Source organism: Cyclopterus lumpus, chromosome 4 (assembly GCF_009769545.1).
Source record: "Cyclopterus lumpus isolate fCycLum1 chromosome 4, fCycLum1.pri, whole genome shotgun sequence".
NCBI classification, from domain to species: domain Eukaryota; kingdom Metazoa; phylum Chordata; class Actinopteri; order Perciformes; family Cyclopteridae; genus Cyclopterus; species Cyclopterus lumpus.
In genome coordinates, this window is record NC_046969.1 from 54,162 (window position 1) to 75,000 (window position 20,839).

General features: G+C 43.4%; 1 protein-coding gene across 1 annotated transcript in view; it reads left to right on the top strand.

Annotated features, from left to right (window-relative positions):
• Positions 1 to 1,267: 1,267 nt before the first annotated feature.
• The window catches only part of LOC117729319 (epidermal growth factor receptor substrate 15-like 1), a 49,231-nt gene continuing 29,659 nt past the window's right edge, over positions 1,268 to 20,839 (top strand). Inside the window, exons 1-10 of the mRNA XM_034530292.1 lie at positions 1,268 to 1,294; positions 7,844 to 7,891; positions 8,425 to 8,493; positions 8,786 to 8,911; positions 9,102 to 9,161; positions 10,616 to 10,858; positions 11,485 to 11,642; positions 12,576 to 12,732; positions 12,955 to 13,017; positions 13,998 to 14,083. Coding sequence (XP_034386183.1) covers positions 1,268 to 1,294; positions 7,844 to 7,891; positions 8,425 to 8,493; positions 8,786 to 8,911; positions 9,102 to 9,161; positions 10,616 to 10,858; positions 11,485 to 11,642; positions 12,576 to 12,732; positions 12,955 to 13,017; positions 13,998 to 14,083 — 1,037 coding nt within the window. The remainder of the gene's footprint in view (positions 1,295 to 7,843; positions 7,892 to 8,424; positions 8,494 to 8,785; positions 8,912 to 9,101; positions 9,162 to 10,615; positions 10,859 to 11,484; positions 11,643 to 12,575; positions 12,733 to 12,954; positions 13,018 to 13,997; positions 14,084 to 20,839) is intronic.

A 20,839-nucleotide genomic window follows, 5' to 3' on the forward strand; every position in this document is an offset into this window, starting at 1 on the left:
GTATCGTGATTCTCTGCTCTGGTGACGGAGATTCATTCTGCAGAAATGAAGGTTGATTATGAAGTACCACATCATGCTTTGTGATCTAAACATAACACCTGTTCCTGATACTTTATCAGCTGGAATGATCAAATTTCCTTTGTCTTGTCACATCGTCGATGCATCCTAAAGCTGTCAGACTTTGAGCCTGATATGATCGTCAAACACAAATGTACTTCTCTCTATTGTGTTTGAATTGAAAACAACGTAAGTTTGGTATTATAATGTAGATGCAGAACCTGAAGGAATGGCTTGTTTCCAATCAGGTGTGCAGTCATTGATGTGCTCTCTGTCCTGATGCTTGTTTCTCCTATATGTGCATTTGTTTTTTGTGTATGTTGTATTGTAGCTGGGTTTGTTCTGCCTGATTCATGCTGCAGCCTGTTATGTCTCTGCTCTATTGTTGTACCCTTTCTTTTTGCTGTGTATTGGTTTTGTTTATATGTTGTCAGTTTGTCTATGAATTTTATTTCCATTTTATTTTGAGATTTTGTTATTTTAGGCTGCCGGGGACAGCAGATGGAAATTAGCCTCTCTGGCTCACTTACAGTCCTACTGTTGATTAGTGTGCATTGTCCCTGCAAAATAAATAAATGTGGTATACACACTTTGTGGTGAAAAAAAGGCACTCTACTGTTACAAATCCTGTTATTTAGCTGTGTTTTTTCTTTTTGATTTATAACAAAATTATAATACAACATTGAATAGTTAAGGTTTTGGCAAATTGTTGTGAAACAACTTTTGTTAAAGCATTGTGTACAAATAAATGTACTTTTACAAAGTGGTGTTTCATCATGACTGATGTAAGTGAATGCAGCCCTCGTTTTCACTGTTGGGTGTATGTACGGTTAGTATAAAACTGAGGAGGCAATGGAAGAGTGCCATATTTACTGATACAGATTTATTATTAACGTCACATCTTTACAGTAGTCGTACAATCCAGGAATACACAATTAATATTATATATTTTTTATTCTACAAATGACCTCTTGCAACTTTATGAAAACAATTTTCCATTTTTAATGTATCCTATTCATTTTTATTTACAATAATTTCTCGCCGAACACACGGATTTGTTATTATACAGACCGCAACTTGGTCCCAAACATAAAATAAATAGAAATTAATTTAAGCTGCGATTGCAGCTGAAGTTCAAGATGTTCCGCTAGGGGGAGTGTTGCCCTGGAGAGCAACGCAGGGTGGGCGCGTTCCCGCAGCAACAGGGAAGATGGCAGCTCTCACATCTCTCACCCAGGTAAAGATACAGCGAGTTACGACTACTCCCTTCATTCGGGGCTACGCTCTTGTAATAGCACGACACGGCGTGTCTTACACGCGACATTGTATTTGAATACGAGTTTAAAACACGAGCATTAAATCATCGCTAGAAATAAGACCGTTAGCCCGGCCGACCAGGGCCTTCTAGTGGTACCGTTAGATAGCGGGCTTGTTAGCCTCAGCTGGAGGGAAGCTAGCCGTGTAGCTATTTACCTCCGACGTAACGTCCTCCTTTCCATCTAAACAGCGCCGTGGTAACTATGTGGAGTTAGAGGCCGGCTGGCACGCGCGCGTGTATTTAAGAAAGCACAACAAACTATTGCAACACGCAGCCTTTTAGCTAGCAAACCCGCAGCTAGTCAAGCCGATGCCCGGCAGAGCGAGGCTGCAGATACACACGCGCGAGCTTCTTATAGGCTACTCGTGAGGCTGGAAGGCAGGCTAACCTGGGCTAACCTGGGCTAAGCCGGGCTAAGCCGCCCCGGCTCCCATGTTCACCCGAGACCCCCGGCTCCCCAGACATTACAGCTGAAAAGCACTCACGGTAGCGGGTCTTGTCGTCTGTGGTTACGCAACCGACACGCACTGTGGTACTGCGGCTGGCTGCGACACGAGCGTGAACGGAGAGCCGTCGTTTGGGTTCTTTTGAGCTAACGTGCTCCGTGGAGGATGCTCTGTGGAGAGAAGTGGATTTATAGTGCAATGACATCCTCTCTCTGCCACAGCTGTCGAGTGGGAACCCTGTATATGAGAACTATTACAGACAGGTATGTTCCTTTTGATTGATAATTACGACACGGAAGCATGAATTATGCAGCTATTCTAGTGTGTGTGTGTGTGTGTGTGTGTGTGTGTGTGTGTGTGTGTGTGTGTGTGTGTGTGTGTGTGTGTGTGTGTGTGTGTGTGTGTGTGTGTGTGTGTGTGTGTGTGTGTGTGTGTGTGTGTGTGTGTGTGTGTGTGTGTGTGTGTGTGTGTGTGTGTGTGTGTGTGTGTGTGTGTGTGTGTGTGTGTGTGTGTGTGTGTGTGTGTGTGTGTGTGTGTGTGTGTGTTCCAAGGTGGACCCTGGGAATACAGGGAGAGTGGGACCAACGGAAGCTGCCTTGTTCTTAAAGAAGTCTGGACTCCCTGACGTTACATTGGGAAAGGTAGGTCGTTAGTTTGATTATTGTTTTGCTGGACTGGGAGATGATGGTTTCTTAGTTTGGTTGCAGTTTGTGGATTATAATTGGGCGCACTGCGTTTCTATTGGACTGAAGGTCGACCTCTGGTTGTGGTTACGCCAGCCTGCTGCCAACAGGGTGTTACACGGTCATGAAGTGGTTTTAAAAGTGACTGCACCATTGAAAGCACACTATTAATAAAGGTGTGTGTGTGGGCCTTTTTATTCTTCTTTTGTTTTTCACAGAGCTCATCTTTGATTTATTGGCAGACCTGAAATGCATTGGGCAAATCATATTTTTGGAACACTGAGTGATAATTTGAAGCTGCATCAGTATTTCTACATGAACAATAAATCAACTGAGTTTGTGTTTTACAGCTTGTTTGGCTGCCCAAAGTGGCATAATAATAACTTATTGCAGCTTTAAACTGGTAGAAAACAAACGGCGATCTTTGATTTAAATAACTTCACTTATTGAACCCAGCCAGACTGGCCTCATTCAAACGAATGATGGGCCCATGTTTTTTCACACTGAAGTTGGTCTGAACCCATCCAGTGTATCGGCCTATTAATTGGTATTAATTAATTATTATATCAGTCTTAAAACATCCACTCTGGATCAACCTTTACTCGTTAGGCCTTTAACTCTAACCAGGGACAGCCAGATAAGTGAGTAAATAAAACTGAATTGGGACAAAAAACAACTGGACAGATGAAACTATCGTGTGTACATGTGTGAACTATTATCACATTGAACTATTGGTGTTTTAGAGTGTAAAATGATATATGCAGTATGTAAGCATAGAGGTCATTCAGTGTTCACAGCTTTGCTTGTGGAGTGAAAATGTAATGTATTTCATTCTAAATATTAGCACACACTTTTGTACAGTCTCTTTTTGAAGGTATTCGTGCATTCAAGCTGGATATGTCAGACGTAACCGCTCTCAGCCCGACACACATGATCAATCACTGTGTAAAGGGTGGTTGTTGAAATTGGCCTACTGAGGTCTTATTTCGTCAGGTGCGGATTTGTTTTCTTGTTTGCCTTTCTTTACAGAGTGTGTGATATGTGTGGGTTATCGGAGCAGACCTTACTGGCATGCTTTCAGAGAGAACCGTTCACCTTTGGATGGTATTGAGTTTGTTGTGTTACTGCTGTTCTTGACTTGAGATGACGGAGTTGACGTGCGGCTTTAGTCAGATTTCTTTTGTCCTTTTAAAACTGAAAACTAAAACAGTCGTAGACCTTAGATTAACTTGAGTGGTGGATGAATTTGAAGGCACCTCATCCTTGTTTTCTTGTATCGTCAGTCTTGTGGGGCTGGTGTCAGTTGTGCATTTTCACTGTTGTTTTACTGCCTGTGGCCGGACCTGTGTTGCATCTTCATAAGCGACTGTGGCTCAGTGGTGTCGTGGTGATCAGGCTCGTCCTTCAAATAGAGGATCGGTGGTTCGATCCCCGGCTCCGCTAGCCCATGTCCATGTGTCCTTGGGCAAGACACTTCACCCTAAATGTCTCCCGTAGCTGTTCCTATGGTGTGTGAATGTTGGCTACTCCTGATGGGCAGGTGGAACCTTAGCCCCTCCCATCAGTGTATGAATGGGTAAATGATGACAAGTAGTGTGAAGGTGCTTTGAGTGTTCCAGATTTTTTTTAAAGGAATTTGATCCACGAGTTTTGTAAATTGTCTAAATATCACAAATTACGAATTTGCCTCAGAGGGCTTTACAATCTGTACACATGTGACATCCCTGACCTTTGACCTCCCAAATAAAAAAAACTTTCAGGTTACTGAAAGCCGGTTACTTGCGAAATATTGTGTGTTGCCCTCTTTTGTGCTTTGCCGGGACTCACACCTGTTACAAGGGGGAAAAGGGGAAGAACCCTTCAGGAGAGCAACAGAGGAGGATCCCTCTCCCCGGATGGACAGATGAATAGATGTCATGTGTATCAGCAGGGTCAAGGCAGGAGGCTCCAGACGCCGCCAGGTCCAATGGACCCTATGAGACGTGAAGTCACAACGACTCCGGGGAGGAAGCAGAGTTAATAAGGTGCAATGGAGAGATGTAAATTCATCCATAAGGAGAGAGAGAAGAGGAGATAGGTGCTCAGTGTATCCTAAAACATCCCCCAGCAGCCTATAAGCCTATAGCAGCATATCAAGGGGCTGGACCAGGGCAAACCTGATTCAGCCCTAACTATAAGCACTATTAAAGAGGAAAGTCTTAAGTCTATTCTTGAATGAGGTGACTGTGTCTGCCTCCAGGACTGAAAGTGGAAGCTGGTTCCATAAAAGAGGAGCTTGATAACTGAAGGCTCTGGCTAGGGTTGCAAAATTCCGGGAATATTCATAGTTGGAAACTTTCCACGGGAATAAACTGGGAATTTTGGGGTAATTTAACTGTATGTACCTTGTCATAAGCAGACATTTATAATACAACTTTTAAAAAAGTCATTGAACAACAAAAACATGAACGTTGAATAAAAAAGGTGTATTCCCTATGATCACACCCCCAACCCACATTGTTTTTGGGGTGTTTTTCCCTGAATCCTTTCAGGTCTAAACGCTTTCTTCCTGGACCTCATCAACGTCCTCCTCACTGCTGTAACAAGTTAGTCTACTGTATACAAATAAACTTGGTATTAAAATGAACATGGCTTCAGTTTACCAAGTAATCAATATGCTAATGACAAACAGTGTTGGGAAAGTTCACTTTCTACATGAGCTAGTTCAGTTCATAATTCAAAATGTTGAACTAAGTTCACAGCTCCAAAATATAAACTAGTTCATTTATTTTGTTCAATATGTTGCGAGCTATAATTGAAATCTCTATCTGTCTGCAATACCGCTCTTGGCCTCTACGCCACTCGGCGCTCCCACACTTGCCAGACAAAGGGCTGAAACGTTCAGACAACACTGATGACAAAGACGTTCAGAAACAACAGAACGTTTTATGTTTATGTTTCTGTCAGACAATGTTCCCAACCAGCTGCATTCAGGGTCCAGCTGAGCTCGGTGTGCATAGTCTTGTTCTCAACTACATTTAAGTTCCCTGTTATATGCTCTTGCAAAAAAACGTAGGCACATTTATTTTGGGTCAAAATTCCCATGGAAACTTTCCGGAAATTTACCTGAAACTTTCCGCCCCTTTACAACCCTAGCTCTGGCTCCCATCCTACTTTTTAGGACTCTAGGAACCACAAGTAGCCCCGCAAATATCTCTCGGGAGTCTATTATAACTCATCTGTATTCTGTATCATCGGTGTCCTGTCACAGGGATTGCCGTCTGAATTCCTAGGGTTTATCCTTGTACCGAGAGCAATGGAGTTTGTTGAATGTGCGGCCGCCGGCTGCACCGGACTCCTGGTCGTCGTTCCGGTGTTGCCGCCAGGTAGACGGGAGCCGTATCTTCTCTTGGTCCGGGGCAGCGTGGGCTCTCATCACCGTAACTGTGATGCCATGTCACTTTTCGGACTCTGCAGCACCCTTTCAAGACTTTTTTGGCATCGGCATATTCACTGCGTTTCTTCAGCACTTCGAGGGGGGAAGTCGTGGTCCACGAATAATCAAGCATTGTTGTATTATTTGTTCTGCCATGCTCTCCGGAGCACCTCTTCTTTCGTCCGGTAACTCCCGAACTTGACCACGATCAATCGGGGCTTTGGTTTTCGGTGCCAGTGCTCTGTGTGCCCGTTCTATTCGGAGATCTCTGTCATGGGGGAGGTCAAGAGCGCTTTTTAACATGTTATCCAATTAATTATCCCTCCGCGCTCGCCCCTCCTGGTCCATCAGCCTCGCTTCCAGGTTAGCTTGACATGCATCAGCGTACTTAGCGTTGATGTTGCTTGAAGCACCGCCTCAGTTTCATCTATTCTCTCCTCTGCCTCGTCCAGTCTGTCATTTGCTCTCTTCAGTTCTAGTTTAATGTCGGTGAGTTGTACCCGATTATCTTTTCTGAAGTCCCGAACTTCATTGAGGATGCTTCGCAGGCTAGCTTCGGGGCTATCCTCGCCATGTGCCTCAGCTGTCTTGACCCATTTTGGGATCGTATTTGGTCACGTTTGTGGTCGGCCTAGTTCTTGTAGTAGCCCCTTTATCCATTATTAAACATAAATTACACTGGGGTTGACAAACTACCTTTTATTGGGTTTTATTCACAAAACCGTTGGGGAGCTTGGAAATGAAGCGGCCATCCTCTCTGTGGCGGAACCGGAAAAATAAGAACAGTGCACCCCAAATATGTTTTCGATATTTGCTGCATTAGTGGTCATTTTAATTTTTTCATCAAAATGGCAACGCAAAAACAGTTAGTTTTTTGGGTGAAAGGTTTGACTTTCTTGTCGTCATCGGCCAGGGGAGAAAATATGCCAATGACGGGCTCATAATCCCAACACCAATTAATCTTATGCATCCTACCGTTTGTACTTGTACTGTACAACATTTTCTCTTTTGGTTTCTGCTAAAAAGAATTCAAACACAGGTGATCTACAGATGTAGGTTTAAAAAGATGCAAAATGTCATTTAATCCCAGTTGGATGTAAACATTTGAAATGCATTTCCTACCTCCCATGAAATATTTGCAAAAACGTTCTTTAATAGTTCATACATGTCGGTCTGAACGCCAGTAGCAATCCCAAACTCAACAAGATACTATTTACATTGCATTTACGGTACACTTTCTTCTGCTGCTCTCCTTTTTGAATACATTTGCTATTTGGAGCATGTACATGTGCTTGTCAGTGAACACTTTAATCAAATGGATCAGATGGGTGTCTCCGGGAAAAAATATTCAGAACATTTTGCTTAATAATTCGGCCAATTGTCGGATATGTATCCTTCTGTATGATGTGCAGTGCCTTTTTAGATTTTCTGCTGTAACTCTAAAACATGACACACAAATTCTGTCTTGGGAAGTCAGATGGCATGATTATTTCAGACGATTGTAAAACAACTTTTGAGTTTGTTCAATCAGCAGGAAGATGGGTTCAAGGGTGCCTGACCATTGTCGCTCAGTGCGCTTAAAGAACCCATAAAAGATAAATGCTCCACAGAAAATGGTTAAACTAAGTAACTCCTTCCTCCCTAAGTATGCCTCCTTGATGCCAGCTTTCGGTTTGCCCTTGTGATGCGGTATATGCTTCCTTGTCACCTGACTTAAAGGCATCTTTTTTTGGGGAGTTTTGGATAGTGCCCTCAACCCTCCATTTATTCAAGATTTGTGAACACCAACACATCTGCTGATGTTGATGTATGATCCTCAAGATTAATCTGGTTCTACCGGGGGGCATGCTCCAGTCTGTACATCACCGGGCCACAAGAATCTCATTCTGTCTTCAATGCTCTGTGTTTCTGTCGTGTGTTTCAGATCTGGGATTTGGCCGATCCTGATGGCAAAGGCTATCTGGACAAACAGGTAGAGATTGGAACAGTGCTCTGTCTTCGACGATGAATGTACTTTACAGAGAAAAGGGAAAAATACTGTGGATGTAATTATGCAAAAGTACTTCATGACAAAAAATGTGATCTTATAAGATAACCTCGGTTGTAAAGAATGTTTTTTTATGCTTGCCGTTCAAGTAAAAACGAGGCAGCAGTAACCTCTCCAGGCAAAGAAATATGTTTTTATTTATTTCTGTGAACATTGTCCTCTTTTTACAGTAACAGTGTTAATGTGTGACAAGAGTTGCATGTCTTTGGGGTGCTACATCAGTATTCGTTATCTCAAGTAGAGAACGAGAGGCTGGTTGGGTGACACTGTTTTCTCTCAGGGATTTTACGTAGCTCTGCGGCTGGTGGCTTGTGCCCAGAGCGGTCAGGAAGTTAGTCTGTCCAGCCTCAACCTCACAATCCCCCCCCCAAGTTTGTGAGTATGACGTCATCATGAAAGCTCTCATCATTATGTCAAAAGAAGATATGTGACAGCGATCTTTGTTTGTCTGATTTCAGAAGGACACCAGCAGTCCATGTCTAAGCAGCACAGCAAGTGCCTCCAGTGAATTACACTGGGCTGTCAGGGTGTGTTGGCACACAAATGTATTTTATATTTGTAGAGTTTGATGACAACATATAAACAGAGGTATTGCATAGAGGCTTACTAACAAGTCGTTTAAGTTTTTCCCTGATATATTTGTATTAGTCCAGCAGAAAGCACTAAGAAGTTTATTTTTGACACATTTTTTATTGTTCGCTCTCCCAGACTGCAGTTTAGTAAACCGCTTTGGTTCTTTCATTAGGTCAAAAGACAGTCAGGCTACTATCATTTTCAAATCAGGCTTTTTACATTGCTCCTGTGTGTTTTCCTTTGTAGCAGGAGGAGAAGAGTAAGTTTGATGGGATCTTTGAGAGTTTGGCTCCAGTCAATGGCCTGCTGTCAGGAGAGAAGGTCAAACCAGTCCTCATCAACTCCAAGCTACCTCTGGATATCCTTGGGAAGGTATTGACTTGGTCTAGCTGGAAATAATCATGTTCTGTTTGACATAAATAGAAAGTGACATGAATACAATTGTGGCAGGTAAACCATGTTTTTTTCCAAAGTGGCTTTGTGGTGTTATAATCAAACCTGTAATAGTTTAGTCACTCCTTTAATTTCTATGACTGGCCTCATGAGTACTTCTTGCTATTAGGTTTGGGACCTGAGTGACATAGATAAAGATGGCCATCTGGACAGAGACGAGTTTGCCGTGGTGAGTGTTATCTTCTTCCTTATTACCATATGTCTTTTTTATTCTCTATTGCCTGACATAACTGTACACTCGGTTGCCAATTAACACTGGGTAGGATGCCCCCTTTACCCCCAGAACGTTGTAACTTGTTTGTAGCATGGATTTCACAAGGTACTGGAAACATTCTGCTCTATGTTGACATGATAGCATAATACAGTCGGCCGCATACTCCACGTCCCAAAGGTGGTCTGATGGATTGACATCCGGTGATTGGAGTTCACTGAACTCATTGGCATGTTGGTGGAACCAGCTTGACATGGGCTTGGCAACATGTGTGTTATACTACTGTTATATGGCTGTAGTTGCCATTAGAAGATGAGTAGACTGTGGCCATAAAGGGTTTCACATGGTCAGCAAAAATACACAGTTAGGCGGGGGCATTTAAACCATGTTCAGATGGTATTGGTATTCCTCTTACCATTTCACAACCAACACGCTGGATCCATGGATTCATGTTGTTGACGTCATATTCTGAATCTGCAGTCTGCCTGTGTCAGCAGACACTGAGGTTTTCCAGACATGGAAATGTTATCCAAACCGCCCCTTCAGTTTCCTGTCCTTAGCCAACAGGAATGGCCTAATTATCTGAGTTACTGTCGTCTGTCGGCTTAACCCAGTCTGACCATTCCCCTCTTACCTCTGTCATGGACACATAACAGCTCCTGTCCTTCCCCACTTGTTCTTGTTTTTTGCACCTTGCTTTGTCAGTTCTTTGGAGACTGCTGTGCACTGAAATCCCAGATCAGCAGTTTCTGAGGTCCTCAAACAATCATTCCACCTTCAATGTCGCTTAAATCACATTTCTTCCCCATTTCAATGTTTTATCTGAACAACTGAATCTCTTTAGCATGTCTGCAGGCTTTGATGTTACTGGCTGGTTTAAATATTTGCATTAACTAGTAGGTGTGCAGATATACCTGGAAAAAGTGACCATTGAGTATTTTTTTCCGATATGAAGTTGATATATCAGTCACAAGCAGACATTGTACAACCATGTTGTAAAAGCATTACTTGAAAAGATTCAATAATGCACTCTAGTTGGTCCAGTCACAAGTTGTTGGGGAACAGCAACAATCAACTGGGCGATGGGTACCACCAGGTCATCAAGTCCATTGATGAGGCAATCCGCAAGGGGATCAGAAAAGTAGATATGCTCACGCTAGAGAGGCAAGACAATCATGCGAATGATTAGTTAGTTCTGATGGGCAGGTGGCACCTTGCATGGTGTCAGTGTATGAATGATGACACGTAGTGTAAAGACGAGAAAAGTGCTATACAAGTACTAAGATGTACTAAAGATGGATAAATATGAGATTGGTCTCAGTGCTCAATATGAGAACTTGTGTCTGACATAATCAGTTTTCTAAAGGCAGACAATATATGAGTGTGTATTAACACAGAAAGTGCTCCTCTAGGCCATGCACCTGGTGTACCGGGCCCTGGAGAAGGAGCCTGTTCCCACACTCCTGCCCTCTGCCCTCATCCCTCCGTCTAAGAGGAAGAAGAGTCTGGGCTCAGTCGCCGTTTCTATGCCCGGACTCCCCACAAGCCCTCCACCACCAAAAGACTCGCTACGCTCCACGCCCTCCCACGGCAGCATGAACTCACTCAACAGCACCGGCAGCCTGTCGCCCAAACACACACTCAAGTCTGGACAGGTAATGCAACGCACTGATTCATGCACACGTACTGCAGACGGTACAGCCCACAAGAATCCATAACTAGAAATCAAACTGGAGCAAATACATTGTATACTCGGTATCGATTTTGTAAACGGTGTTTGAAATAATGATGACATTAATAATATACTCAAGCGTGGGCAGATAAGACGCACTATAGCTAACCCTAACCCTATCTGAACTCGTCATAGAAGTGGATTTTAACATTGTGTGTAAAATAACAAATGGAGAACATTTGATTTGATTGAGATGTTGGTACCCAACTGAAACCAGAGACGGCGCCATCTACCTGGATTGGTTGTACACATTTTTATTAAATAAATTGCTTTATGTTACACACAGGCACTGACCACTGTACTTAACAGAAGCCCCCCAAAGGCCTTTTTGATTTCCACAGTAAAATACAATAAAATCCAGTCCAGTAATGTCCAGAAAAAGGATTTCTTTAAAAAAGGTGGCTCTCCAGGACTTTCAGTAAGGTTTATTACTCTAGAAAATGATCTCCTGAGAATAGTAATATTGACTCTAACGGAATAGATCTCTGTAGAAGTAACCTTTTGTAGAACACTTCCATCAAGAGGGAAAAACCTCTGTCTGTCTCTCAGCATTCGCTGAACTGGGTGGTCCCAGTGTCAGACCGCGGTCGCTATGACGACATCTTCCTGAAGACCGACGCTGATCTTGACGGTTTTGTCAGTGGACATGAAGTGAAGGAGATCTTCATGCAGTCTGGACTTTCTCAAAATATCCTGGCCCACATCTGGTAGGCTCCAACTCTTGTTTAATCCTCGACAGTTAATGCTAATATTTATTTCTCGGCTAAGCTTATTCTTGGATTGGTCTTTAATAAATCTGTCTTTATTGAGGGCTTTGTCAGTGGGTGATAAATCATAGATCAGTTATAAACCAACAATGAAAAGAAATTGCCCTATGCCCAAAGTAAGTGGCCATTTGGTTGAGTCTGTCGAGGGTAATTTTAGCAACCTGTCAACCCAAAGATTGGCTTAAAACCGATCTATGAAACGTAGCAAATAATGAACCATTGATGAAGCCGTTTGTTGTAAAGGTTTCCTTTTTAGAAAGTGCTATTAGATCTACCCATATCCCAAAAAGATTCACAAAAGAAAAGAAAAGCTCAAGTATTTACTCTTTAAAATCAATCACCTGTGCAAAAATGTATGATCCTCAACAAGTCAGAGGTCAAATTTAACACCCAGTCCGTTTATGACAGACGTCCCTCATTCTGAGCACAACTATCAGCTTATCGAGTTCTTCATGGAGCTGTGTCTGCTGACCAGCGACACGGCTTCAAATGACCAGGCCATATTTCTTGAACCAAAAAGACTTCAGTGCTTGAAGCTGATTCTTTGCGTACAGCCTGTCCAGATTGTTCTTCTGGATCTTGGGTCTGGTGGTTTTGATCATTGCCGAACAATCCGTGTGACAGGAAGTCAAAATGTGCCTCGATGACTTTGAGCAAGCAAGTTAGGGTAGATTGGCTTTAGTGTGATTGCTTTCATAGCGGATATTCATTAAAATACAAGTAAGATGGACGCTTTTGGTAAACGTGTGTGTGCAATATATTTCAGCCACAATCTGCTGCATGTTTTATTTGGTTTCTTCTTTTCTCTCGATCATTGTCGGCGTAATCAGTTAACCGAATGTACGTCTATTGAATGTCTGCTCCTCCCCGCAGGGCTCTTGCGGACACTAAGCAGATCGGCAAGCTGACCAGGGAGCAGTTCGCCCTCGCCATGTATCTTATCCAGCAGAGAGTCAGCAAGGGCCTCGACCCCCCTCAAGTGCTGACCGCCGACATGATCCCACCCTCAGAGAGAGGCACTCCTGTACCTGTAGGTCCAACACACACACTAATCTTTGGGTTGGCGTTTGCCAAATGCAATAATTTATGCAGTCAGATATGACTACGGACTGTATGTATTTGTCTTCCCAGCACGGCATAATACTACTATTTGATTACAGAGAAAAATAACTAGTAATAATGCATTTGTGTCTGACCTGATGTAAACAGTTTCATTGTCGTCATTGACCAAGTGTTTTCTCTATGGCTGCAGAGCTTATCAGGATACATGACCCCAGTGGGATCAGAGATGGCGGCTCTGTCTGAGATGAGACGGGTGAGTCTCTTCTCTCCTCCATAAAGCGGTTCAGATTTGCCCGTCCTGTTCCTTGAGCTGTACCGATTTCCCAATCTGAAAAAAGCGTATTTGGTGGAAGATTTGAAAATGTAAAGATTGAGGAGAGGTGAATCGATTCAAACATTTAAATAAAATGTAAAAGTGATTCATTGTATTTTTTAAATTATTATTATTATTATTTCGAGCAGGTCCATCACATGAAATATAAATCCATTTAAATTACATGTTGTAATGCAACAAAACGTCAAGATCACCAAAGGAAGTAAAACACTTTGCAAGCGCCCGTGTTGAAGATACGGAGCGCCCACTGTTCTTATCTCATCCCGGCTGATGTGTCTGACTTCCCCCTCTTCCTCCTCTCTCAGGCCCTAATGTTGAAGTTGTGGGTAGGTAACATGGACCTCCAATGCATTCAATTTGAAATGCTTTCTGTGGGCTGGCCGTTCAGGCCGATGACTGCAAAGCATTTGACTTTCCGCTCCAGTGACATTGTCTCACCCTGTCAACGGTCTGTTGAACAAGGGAAGATTCGAGATTGTTCGCTTTTAGTTGGCAATCAAGATGCTTTTCAAATCATCAGTTTCTTTCTGATAAAGGAAATAGCTTGTTTTTTTGTCTACACACCAACAAATGCGGGTTGACTAAATACTCTAAATGTTCTACAGAAAATTGCACACATCTGGAATCTTTCCTTTGCTCTGCAGTTTGTCAGTGGTGGTGAGGCCCCCCACCCCTCCTCATGTTGGTGACTGACCCGCCCCCACCCACTGACCTCTGTGGTTGCTCCTCTTATCGAGCACTGGTTGTTCTCCTCTCCTCTATTTTCCTCCTCTGCCTCGTCCCTACCTTCGGCCTGGTTCTGGTATCATTATCTCACCCAAGTAAGGTTCACCTTGCCAACCTCCTCTTTTTCCTTGTCTTCCCTCTCTCTGTGTCTCTCTCTCTCTCTCTCTCTACAGGACAGCTCGAGCTCAGTGGGTTCAGGGGAGTTCACTGGCATCAAGGAGTTGGACGACATTAGCCAGGAGATCGCACAGCTGCAGAGGTAACAACAATATCAGCAGCGCCGACTGCTGCTTAACTCCAATGGGTGATGAACACAGCATCATAATATCACTTATCTTTCATTATAGCTTTCATTTCATACAACATCTCATTGAGCCAATACTTAATGCAGTAACCATAGCGACAGTGTAGGCCTTTGCATGTTCTTTTCATCAAGTAGTAGATATTTAAATTACTCCTCTTTATCTTTACATGTATGTTATATATTAATGCTTTGAATATTATATAGAGAGGCTTGAGCCTCGACTGAGCCATGTATGAGCTCGAGCCACGGGATGGCCTCATTAACCATGCGTGTCTTGAGTGAACCCCTCAGTGTCTGTTAAACTGATGACTCATTTAAGTGTCCCTTACAAATGTTGTGATGCAAAGATGGTGGACACCGCTGCAGACGTTACACTGTATAAACTATGGTCCAACCCACTCTCTGTTATAAAATGCACACGGTATCAAATGCTGATGAGCACGTTCGGTGGATCTTTGTACCGCTACAAACACCCTTTTTAGTTTTAGCACACACACCGGGATGATGGAGAAACAACTCCCTATGAACTACGTCATTCCCACACATAGATTGTATATGAGTCGCCTCACAGCAAGATGGGCCCGGGTTCCGATCCCGGTACGGGCGGTTTGCATGTTCTCCTCGTGGCAGCGTGGGTTCCCTCTGGGTTCTCCGGCTTCCTCCCACAGTCCATAGACATGCTGTTTGGGTTAACTGGACTTTAAATTGGCCCGTAAGTGTGAATGTGAGCGTGACTGGTGGTCTGTCTCTACATGAGCCCTGCGACGGACTGGCGACCTGTCCAGGGTGAACCCGCCTTCGCCCAATGTCAGCTGGGATTGGCTCCAGCGACCCTAAATAGGATAAGCGGTTCGGATAATGGAATGGGAACGATGTCATCATGACGTCACCCATTGGTTTGTGGACTGATGCCTCGAGTATGCCGATTTTTGGCGTTGCATGTTACTTTTTGCAACCAATGAACAGAAGTTACCATATTTGGAATGTGGAGGAGTGACGTATAGATGCTGTATAGAAGTGACCTGTCAATCACACTAAGCCCGCCCTAAAGCATCCCCTGCTTTATGTTAAATGAATAAATTCCAGTGACAACGGTAGAGGTTTAAAGCTTTACTTCAAGCCAACAACGGTTACGTTACATACGTTCCTCTAGAACCAGACTGAACTCGCGCATGCGCACTAAACTGAATACTTCACAAACTCCCCTTTCTCTTTAAAGAAAAACATAGTCACAAAAAAACAAAAATTAGTTTTTTCTAAAACCTTGAACGGATAAACATAGGTTTCAACTAGCAACTTTAATGAATAGAGTTTTTGTGATTAGGTGGTTTAGCCTTTGAGTTCCAGACACCTTCGCTGAGAGCCCTCAGCAGAACAAGTGCAGATGTCCCCTTCTTAGTCAAGCAGTCAGCGAGCTGTTCCTTGGAGGCTGACCACATGATCTGCTGGATGGTCCCAGAGTGGACGAGCTCCTTGATGCTGATGATTTCGAGGCGGAGTCTCTTTTCAGTCACGCTTTTGGTGGACTTCACCGCATCAAGAAGAGAGTAATTGTCCGTTACACAGACAATGGGCAAATTGTTCCGTGTGCAATCACCTGTGGTCAGTTCGGAGTGTAGCCAAAAAGACTGCACCGTCAATGCCATCTGCAAGCGCCAAAGTCTCTCCTGCTAAGGTGCTTCGGACAACTCTCCTGACAAGCAAGGAGTCCCATCACGTTGCAGGAGTCATCCAGCCAGTAGAACACTGCTGGATCAACTTGTGACACAGTAGCTCCCAGTTGCTGCATGGTGTCTTTCACTCTGTTGTACCAATACAGAGAAGCATCTGCTAAGCCATAAACACACTTTTTTAACTTCCATAAAATTCCTTTGCTCTGAGCTTCTTGGGGGGGACGAATATAGACATTTCGGGTTAACTCTTTGCCTTGTAGAAAGGCTGCTTTAATGTCCATAGAGTTAAGCTGCCATTTCTTTTGACATATCACTGCCTGTTCATTTCTTCAAAGGTTGAAGAGGTTTTGGTAATGTGGTAGGATGTTCAGTTGCTTCCAGCTGAATGTCCTTTTCTCCCAGCTCTGCTTGTGGGTCATCTACTTTTCGAAGCCTGGAGTGATGTACACGAACGCAAGTGCCTCCATGCCTCACAAATATCACCACACCATCTTGGCCGATGACCACACCTGGACCTTTCCATTCTGTACAATCCACCCGTTTGAAGCAGACTTTGTCTCCGGTTTCGTATCGTCATCAATGGGCCGTAGTTGTTTACGAAGGTCTCTGTGGATCCTTTCATTAGATTTGGGCTCTGTCCAACTACCAGCTGGTAGGGACTGTAGCCATGCACATTGTGCATAGAGTTCTTTGCCATCAGGGCCCAGTCGAGGGCCGTCCTCAGTCACATCCATTGTCCCTCTTCACTTTCATCAGGATTTCAGTGAGGGTTTGATTATGCCTTTCCAAAAGCCCATTGCTCCATGGGCTGTAAGCTGCAGTTGTTTTTACTTCAATGTTGAAGCTTTCAGCCATGTCCCTCATATCTTCGTTGTTGAATTCTCAGGGCCATTGTCACTGAACAGTCTGCTTGGAGGACCATGAACACTTATCCAGCAGTGTATAAAGTGCTTTACAATCTCCCTGGGTTTCTTGGTGGTGACGATGCTCCCTGCACTGAAACATGTGAAGTGGTCAATTGCATGCAGATACCACACTCCCGGCTCTAGCTCGTGCAAATCCACAACTACAGTTTCATTGTAGGTTGAGGCCATGGGCAAACCCACCGCTGGCTTTGGCTTGCTGTATCTAATGCATGTCTCAGTTTTTTACAATGTCCTTAAGGATTGTGGTGCATTCAGCATCAGCATTACCTGAGCAGGCCAGTAGTTTCTTCAGTCCGTCAACAGAGGCATCTGTTTTTTTTCTTCTGGGTTACTCTCATCTCTAATGTTCATACAATAGTGTCCTGAAGATGTTAGTTGGTTTCACTGGTTGTTTAAACATTGTGGCTTTGTCATTTTCAATGTCTAAAACGGCATCTTTTCAGTGAAGTTTTGCTTAAAGCAATGAATTATCTACTGGAACTACTTCTGTTTCAGTTTGACATCTGGTCTGTCCTATCATGGCTGGGATTTGTACTTTCTTTGTAGAATGAACAACTCTCCCATCACCAAACTTGAATGCTCTTACACTCTTTGTGTCCCCCATTTTCTTTAACTCTCGTTGCGTTAGTCCACTCATGTAATGATCAAGCCATGTTTCTCCACACACAGTTCTAGTGCAAGCTGTGTCAATTACAGCTGATCCTAGAGACTCCACCATGAATATCTGTCCGTCAACGATTCTTTTGATAATAAAGTAATGTTGCATTCTTCAACATCTGTCACCTCCTCATCTTCTGTCAATGTTGCATGTTCATTTTTGTGAGGACAATCCTTTGCCCAGTGATATGTGCTTTGGCAGACTGCACATCTTGTCCTTCCTTATCTGTCGAGTGGATTTGTCCCTTGAACAGCCGTATGATGTTGTGGGCTTGACCTGACATTACTGTAAACCGTGTGTAGTAGGCTGAGTCGCCAACACCCGCACTCACACGGAGGTCATCAGCTCCCTCTTGTGGAGGATTATCACCAAAGATTCTCTTCAAGCCTGACTTCATGTTAACAAACGAAAGCTCTGGGCAAGCGGTAAGTGCCAATTGTTTGTCTTTAACATTAAAAGTGTCTAGTAGCTTGAAAGCTAACATAGCATCTGGAAGCTCCATCTTGAACTTACGTAGTCGGTTGTTCCGGAGCTCAAACTCGATAATGTAGTCGACCATAGAGACGCCATTTTGTCTTGCGATCCGGTCAAACTCCGTGTACGCCTCGTACTGGCGATCTTTTTCCTTTTTTAAAAAAAGAGTCCAATTTCGTGAGAAGTATAAGCGTTCCTCCATCGACGTTTAAATCCGCTGCTATCCCTCGCTCTTCCCGTCAGCGATAAAGCAACCGCCAAGGCCTGCTTCTTCTCCTCCAGGTCCGTCACCAGCCTCCAAACTTCAACCTCATTTTTCCAGCTCTCGTAAGACTTCTTTCTCGTCAAACTGCGGCGGGGTTTTATAATTTCCAGCCGCCATCTCCTGCTTTATGTTAAATGAATAAATTCCAGTGACAACGGTAGAGGTTTAAAGCTTTACTTCAAGCCAACGATAACAACGGTTACGTTACATACGTTCCTCTAGAACCAGACTGAACTCGCGCATGCGCACTAAACTGAATACTTCACACTTTATGGTCTGTTTGACTCTAAATGACCATTATTTACTAAATGAACATCATGCTGTATTGAAGAAGACTTGAAACTAGAGATCGAGACCAAAAACTCATGTTTACAATGTTTACTGAGGGAATACATCAATACGTAGCCGCACTCGGCTTCTCCAGGAACTGCGTCTGGAAGACGGCCGCTTCCAGACCATCAACTTATCCTCCATAGTTTCTGATTCAACAAAGACGTGACGTCAGGAGGAGCATCTCAACGCTGATTGTCTGTAAGGACACAGCCTCACACACAAGTTAAAAAATTCTGAACACTGCCCCAGACCAGTTGAGAACCACTGGCCCAGACCAGTGGAGAACCACTGGCCCAGACCAGTGGAGAACCACTGGCCCAGACCAGTGGAGAACCACTGCCCCACCACTGCTCCAGACCAGTGGAGAACCACTGGCCCAGACCATATTCAATTCAATTCAGTTTATTTTGTATAGCCCAAAATCACAAATTGCTAATTACCCTCAGAGGGCTTTACAATCTGTGTACACACGACATCCCTGACCTTTGACCTCACATCGGATCAGGAAAAAGAGGAGGCAGGAGGCACAGAGAAGGAGGCAGGGCCATTGGAAAGGAGGCCAGGCCAGGGGCTAGATGCAGGGGCAAGGAGTCAAGAACTAGGAGACGGGACCGGCTTCAGACACCTCCTGGTCCAATGGACCCTATGAGGTGTGAAGTCACAACGACTCCGGGGAGGAAGCAGAGTTAATAAGGTGCAATGGAGAGATGTAAATTCATCCATAAGGAGAGAGAGAAGAGGAGATAGGTGCTCAGTGTATCCTAAAACATCCCCCAGCAGCCTATAAGCCTATAGCAGCATATCAAGGGGCTGGACCAGGCCACACCTGATTCAGCCCTAACTATAAGCACTATTAAAGAGGAAAGTCTTAAGTCTATTCTTGAATGAAATACAGGAGTAATGTGATCTCTTTTCTTAGTTTTTGTGAGTACACGAGCTGCAGCATTCTGGATCAACTGGAGGGACTTAAGAGACTTATTAGAGCAGCCTGATAATAAGGAGTTGCAGTAATCTAGTCTGGAAGTAACAAACGCGTGAACCAGCTTTTCTGCATCTTTTTGAGACAAGATGTGCCTGATTTTTGTACTTGAGATTTGCTTCACGTGGGAGTTAAATCTGTCACATGTTCTTAGCAGGTCACTATTTGTTGGTCAGTTATGTCCTTATCAACTGTGACAAAAACGCTTTAAACAAAGTTAATGTCATAACCTGCGTTTGATCTTTGAGACAGTAATGTGGGTTTCTTAGCACAAAATTAAATGGATTAATATTATAATAACAGAGACATTTACATATATGTATGTACAATAATTTTTCACTTGAATAAACAATTATCAAATGCAAAGAGGCAAGCCCTCTGAGGCAAATCTGTGATTCTGGGCTATACAAAATAAACAGAATTGAATTAAAAGACAGTAATTGAACAATATATTCTGGAGTAGTTGCATTTATAGTGTTAGTTCCAACCGGCCCTTTGAGGGCAGCATGATGCTGATGTGGCCCACATTGAAATGGGTTTGACATCCCTGCTCAACGCCGTGTATAACTATTTCATTATGTGGTTTAAGATATAAACATGTTATAACAATGTTCTTTATTTCTAAGAATTCTGCAGTCACAACTCAAAACAACTGAATCACATGACATTTAGATCATGGGGCATGCTCCTCCTCCCAAAACACATGTAGGCCTAGACCTCATTTTCATTATTTGATGTATTTCCTTTCTTGCGATATGTTCTCTTACATTGCCAATAGAGTGAACATTTATTTTAAATCATGTTTAGAGTTGACCATCATTTTGTAATACCATGATATAATATGGTCACTGACAAAAAATCAAAAATAATGTGATATATATTTGAACTCCTATCGCCCACCCCATGTATGAGCTCTAATTCACATCCTATGGCTCTCTTCCTCCATCCATCCAGCCACTCTTCTTTTGATGTGTGTATTTTATCAACTTTTTGTTTGTCCACCACTTGTCCTCCATGCTGCGTCAGCACTCTTGCCTTTACCCAGTGGAATGCTCTCAGGTAAACACCAGCTGCTGTCTAATCTACTGTGACACACACGCAGAAGGAGCACAGGCTCCGCCCTTTTTCTCGCGTTGCAGTCGCGGGATTTACATGTGTTTGGATGTTTCTATTTGTATCACCAGGAGGAGACGCAATGTAATTGCTGTAATCGTTCCTCATTTCATGCTGTTTCAATATGCATTTGTGCACCTGACTATTCTTACAAAATCCTTCGTAACATGAATCCGTCTCCCACTTAAAAGAAAAGGCATTAATCCTCCTTTGATGTATGTATGTAGAGGATCGTCTCACTGGGTCATACCAAAGGAATCCGCTCTCAAGGAACAAGACAATAGGTTGAT